The following is a 4577-nucleotide window of genomic DNA, read 5'->3' on the forward strand; positions in this document are numbered from 1 at the left end:
GCTCACAGCAACCTCCAACTCCTGGGCTCAAGCGAGTCTCCTGCCTCAGCTTCCCAAGTAGCTGGGACTACAGGCGCCCGCCACAACGCCTGGCCAATTTTTTGGTTGCAGCCATCATTGTTGCTTGGCGGGCCCAGGCTGGGGATTCGAACCCGCTACCTTAGGTGTATGTGGCTGGCGCCTGAGCCACTTGAGCCACAGGTGCCGAGCCTATATATTTTAAAAATTATACTCTCATATATTTTCATTGTTTAGTTTTTTAAAAACATTTTCTTTCTTTTTTTTTTTTTTTTTGTAGAGACAGAGTCTTACTTTATCGCCCCTGGTAGAGTGCTGTGACGTTACACAGCTCACAGCAACCTTCAACTCCTGGGCTTAGGTGATTCTCTTACCTCAGCCTCCCAAGCTGGGACCACAGGCACCCGCAACAACACCTAGCTATTTTTTGTTGTTGTTGTTGTTGTTGCAGTTTGGCCAGGGCCAGGTTTGAACTCATCGCCCTAGGTATATGGGGCCGGTGCCCCACCCACTGAGCCATAGGTGCTACCCTTGAAAAACATTTTCATAGGTGGCTTTTGGAAATGTTGAATAGTTAAAACTTTTCTAAGCTACTACTTCTTTTTTTGTTTTCTGTTGCAGTTTGGCCGGGACTGGGTTTGAACTTGCCACCCTTGGTATATGGGGCCGGCACCTTACTCACTGAGCCACAGGTGCTGACCTAAGCTACTATTTCTTGAGAACCTACTATCTATGCTTGGCTCTGTGCAAGGCCCTTCATATATATTGTCTCATTTAATTCACAGGATAAGCGACATACTCTTATCCTCTTTCAACTTTTTGATGTTCTTGGTAGAGTACCATAGCATCACAGCCCACAACAACATCAAACTCTTTGGCTCAAATAATCTTGCTTCAGCCTCCCAAGTAGCTAGGACTACAGATGCCTACCACAATGCCCAGCTATTTTTAGAAACAGGGTCTTGCTCTTCTCAGGCTGGTCTCAAACGCCTGAGCTCAAGGAATCTACCTGCCTGGGCCTCCCAGAGTACTAGGATTATGAGTGTGAGCCACTGCACCTGCCCCTCCAATATTTTTTTTTTTTTTGAGACAGAGTCTATGTCACCCTCAATAGAGTGCTGTAACATCATAGCTCACAGCAACCTTAAACTCTTGGGCTCAAGAGATTCTCTTGTCTCAGCCTCCAGAGTAACTGGGACTACAGGCGCCTGCCACAGCGCCCAGCTATTTTATTGTTGTAGTTGTCATTATTGTTTAGCTGTCCCAGGCTGGGTTCGAACCCACCAGCCTTGGTGTACGTGGCTGGTGTCATAACCACTATGCTAGGGGCACTGAGCCCCTCCAACTTTTTTTTTTTTTTTTGAGACGGAGCCTCAAGCTATCCCCCTGGGTAGAGTGCCATGGTATCATGCTCACAGCAACCTCCAACTCCTGGGCTCAAGCGAGTCTCCTGCCTCCGCCTCCCAAGTAGCTGGGACCATAGGCGCCCACCACAACGCCTGGCCATTTTTTGGTTGCAGCCATCATTGTTGTTTGTTGGGCCCAGGCTGGGGATTCAAACCCGCCACCTTAGGTGTATGTGGCTGGCGCCTTAGCCCCTTGAGCCACAGGTGCTGAGCCCCCAACTTTTTTTAAGGCAGGCTCTCACTCTGTTACCCAGGCTGGAATATAATGGTATAATAGCTTACTGAAGCATCAAAATTTGGGGCTCACATGTTCCTCCTGCCTTAGCCTCACAAGTAGCTGAGACTATAGGCCCCCGTCACCAAGACCAGCTAATTTCTAAATTTTTTTGTAGAGACAAGGTCTTGCTATACTGCCCAGGCTGGTCTCAAACTCCTGGGCTTAAGTGATCTTCCCACAGCAGTCTCCCAAAGTGCTGGGATTACAGGCATGAGCCACCATGCCTGGCCCCTACCTGTTTTATAGATGAGTACATGGCAGCTTATAGAGGTGAAGAAACGTGCTCAGAACCCTTACTTCAAGGTCAAGGAGGTGACCTAATTGCGATTCAAACCAAACTCTTATCTGATCAGACAGCTCAGCTTTTTCCAACCCTTCAGAAACTTTAACGTCCTTATGGCCTTAAAAGCCCAAGAAGATCATTCAGTTTCTTGCTATCTTCTGTGTTCCACCCCATCCTGATTAGGCACTTGGCTGTTCATTCAGATCAGAAGAGATCATAATAGTAAAAGCATGTTATTAAAAGTCTGTTCTAACTATGTCTTTGGACAAGTGTTTTCATCTCTTCCCCTTCCCAATCTCTAAATTAACACTAGGTCTACATACTGTCACTTCATGGAGTTACTGAAGACAAAGTAATAGAACACTGTGTATGGTACAGAACTAAGAGGAATATTAGAAATAATCCAATTTAGCTTTCTGATTTTCAAAAAAAGGAAATGGAGGTTAAGAGACACTAACTTGCCAGAATCACACTGCTAACGGACAGCACCAGATCTGTAACGCAGCTCTCTGATTTGCTACACTACCCACAGTATAAGGAATTTTTAACTAAGGATACATTTAAAAATTTTTTATTAACAGGATTTTCTGAACTATAAAGTAATACATGTTCATAGTAAGAAAAGTAATAATAGTATTACAGAAAGGTATAAAAGGAAGATTAGAAGCCCCCTTTCCTTCTAACTCTCTATAATTCTATTTCACTCCCTGGGATAATCCCATTAACAATTCTTGTGTGTCTGTCCAAAATTTTTCCAAACACACAAACATTCATATATATAAATTTTTTTTTTTTTTCCTAGAGACAGAGTCTTACTTTATTGCCCTCGGCAGAGTGCTGTGGAGTCACAGCTCATAGCAACCTCCGACTCCTAGGCTTAGGCGATTCTCTTGCCTCAGCCTCCCGAGTAGCTGGGACCATAGGCATGTGCCACAATGCCCGGCTATTTTTTGTTGCAGTTTGGCCGGGGCTAGGGTTTGAACCCACCACCCTCAATATATGGGGCTGGTGCCCTACCCACTGAGCCACAGGCGCTGACCCCATATATGTAAAATAATTTAAGGCTGGGTATAGTGGCTCACACCTCTTATCCCAGCACTTTTGGAGGTCAAGGCAAGAGAATTACTTGAGCTCATGAGTTGGAGACCAGCCCGAGCAACACAGCAACAGTCTATCATTAAAAAAATTTAAAAATTAGCAGGGTGTGGTGGCACATGTCTATAGTCCAAGCTACTTGAGAGGCTGAGGTAGAAGGATCTCTTGAATCCAGAAGTTTGAGGTTAAAGTGAGCTATGATGACGCCACTGCATTCTAGCCTGGGTAACCTAGTGAGACCCTGTCTCTAAAATAAGATTATGGAACTCCAAAAATAAATCTCTTACCTCAGATTAATATTTTTCTTGGTATAATTTAGTCAACAGACTCATGTAATATTGCAACACATCTTTAAGTTTGTAAAGCTGTAGGTACGAACTTCTTGCTAGTTACAGCTTACCTGTTTTCCAGATCCGGCATGCTTAGGTTTCTAGCAGCAAAGCACATTTTGAGAGGGATGACCTTCCTGTCCTTGGTGCTGTTCTGGTGTTTTGGAGAACCAGAGTCCTCACTCCCACTAAAGCTTGGTGACTGGGGAGCTGCACCTTCCCATGGCAGATCTGATACTAAGGATGGCTTCTTGATATATGGTGTTACTTCTCGGATAAACTTGACTATGAACAAAAAAAAAAAAAAAAAAGTTAGTATTTTCACTTGGTATGATGAATGATAACAATATTTACATAAATGACTTTCCTTTTCCTTCCCCAAAACAGAACATTAGAGAAGAGTTAAAAAATGTTAACAGTAAACAGAAGAATTAAAGTTATTTTCTTACAAGTTATTAAACAAGATTCACTGAAATTAAGCATAATACTAGAAAATATAATAATTTCAACATCAGCATTTAGATAAGTTTATGCATGTTTGTATATACATGTATGTGCTTTTTTTTTTTTTTTGAGAGTCTCACTGTTGCCCTAGGTAGACGGCTGTGGTGTCATAGCTCACAGCAACCTCAAACTCCTGGGCTCAAGTGATTCTCTTTGCCTCAGCCTCTCAAGTAGCTGGGACCACAGGCGCCCACTGCAACCCCCGGCTATTTTTTGAGATGAAGTCTCACTCTGTCTCAGGCTGGTCTCAAACCCATGAGCTCAGGCATTCCACCCACCTTGGTTTCTCAAGTTCTAGGATTACAGGCATGAGCCATCATGCCCAGCCTTACGTGTATGTGCTTTCTATGCATACTTATAATTTGTGTTTTTCTGGGTGGAGAGAGTAAAAACTAACTGCCTTGGGTTACCAAAGAGATTTTTTTACCCTAGAAAATTCAGCAGGGGTGCAGCCAGTATATCTCTTGAATAGTTGGCTCTAGTATTTCAATACACACTTCAGCTTTGTGCTTTCAAGAGGAGATTAGAGCTTAAGAATCTTTTTTTTTTTTTAATTGAATGGTAACTATGTACATTAATGCACTTCTGGGGTAAAGTGTGGGGTTTTCACACACAATCCGAAACACTTCCATCAAACTGGTTAACATAGCCTTCATGTCATTTTC

General features: G+C 43.3%; 1 protein-coding gene across 1 annotated transcript in view; it reads right to left on the reverse strand.

Annotated features, from left to right (window-relative positions):
* Positions 1-4577, reverse strand: part of SNTB2 (syntrophin beta 2) — a 112225-nt gene that overhangs the window by 38407 nt on the left and 69241 nt on the right. The window contains exon 2 of the mRNA XM_003791402.3: positions 3480-3693. Within this exon, the coding sequence (XP_003791450.1) occupies positions 3480-3693 (214 nt within the window). The remainder of the gene's footprint in view (positions 1-3479; positions 3694-4577) is intronic.

This window comes from Otolemur garnettii, unplaced genomic scaffold (assembly GCF_000181295.1).
Source record: "Otolemur garnettii isolate 467f Iridium unplaced genomic scaffold, OtoGar3 scaffold00047, whole genome shotgun sequence".
In the NCBI taxonomy this organism is placed as follows: domain Eukaryota; kingdom Metazoa; phylum Chordata; class Mammalia; order Primates; family Galagidae; genus Otolemur; species Otolemur garnettii.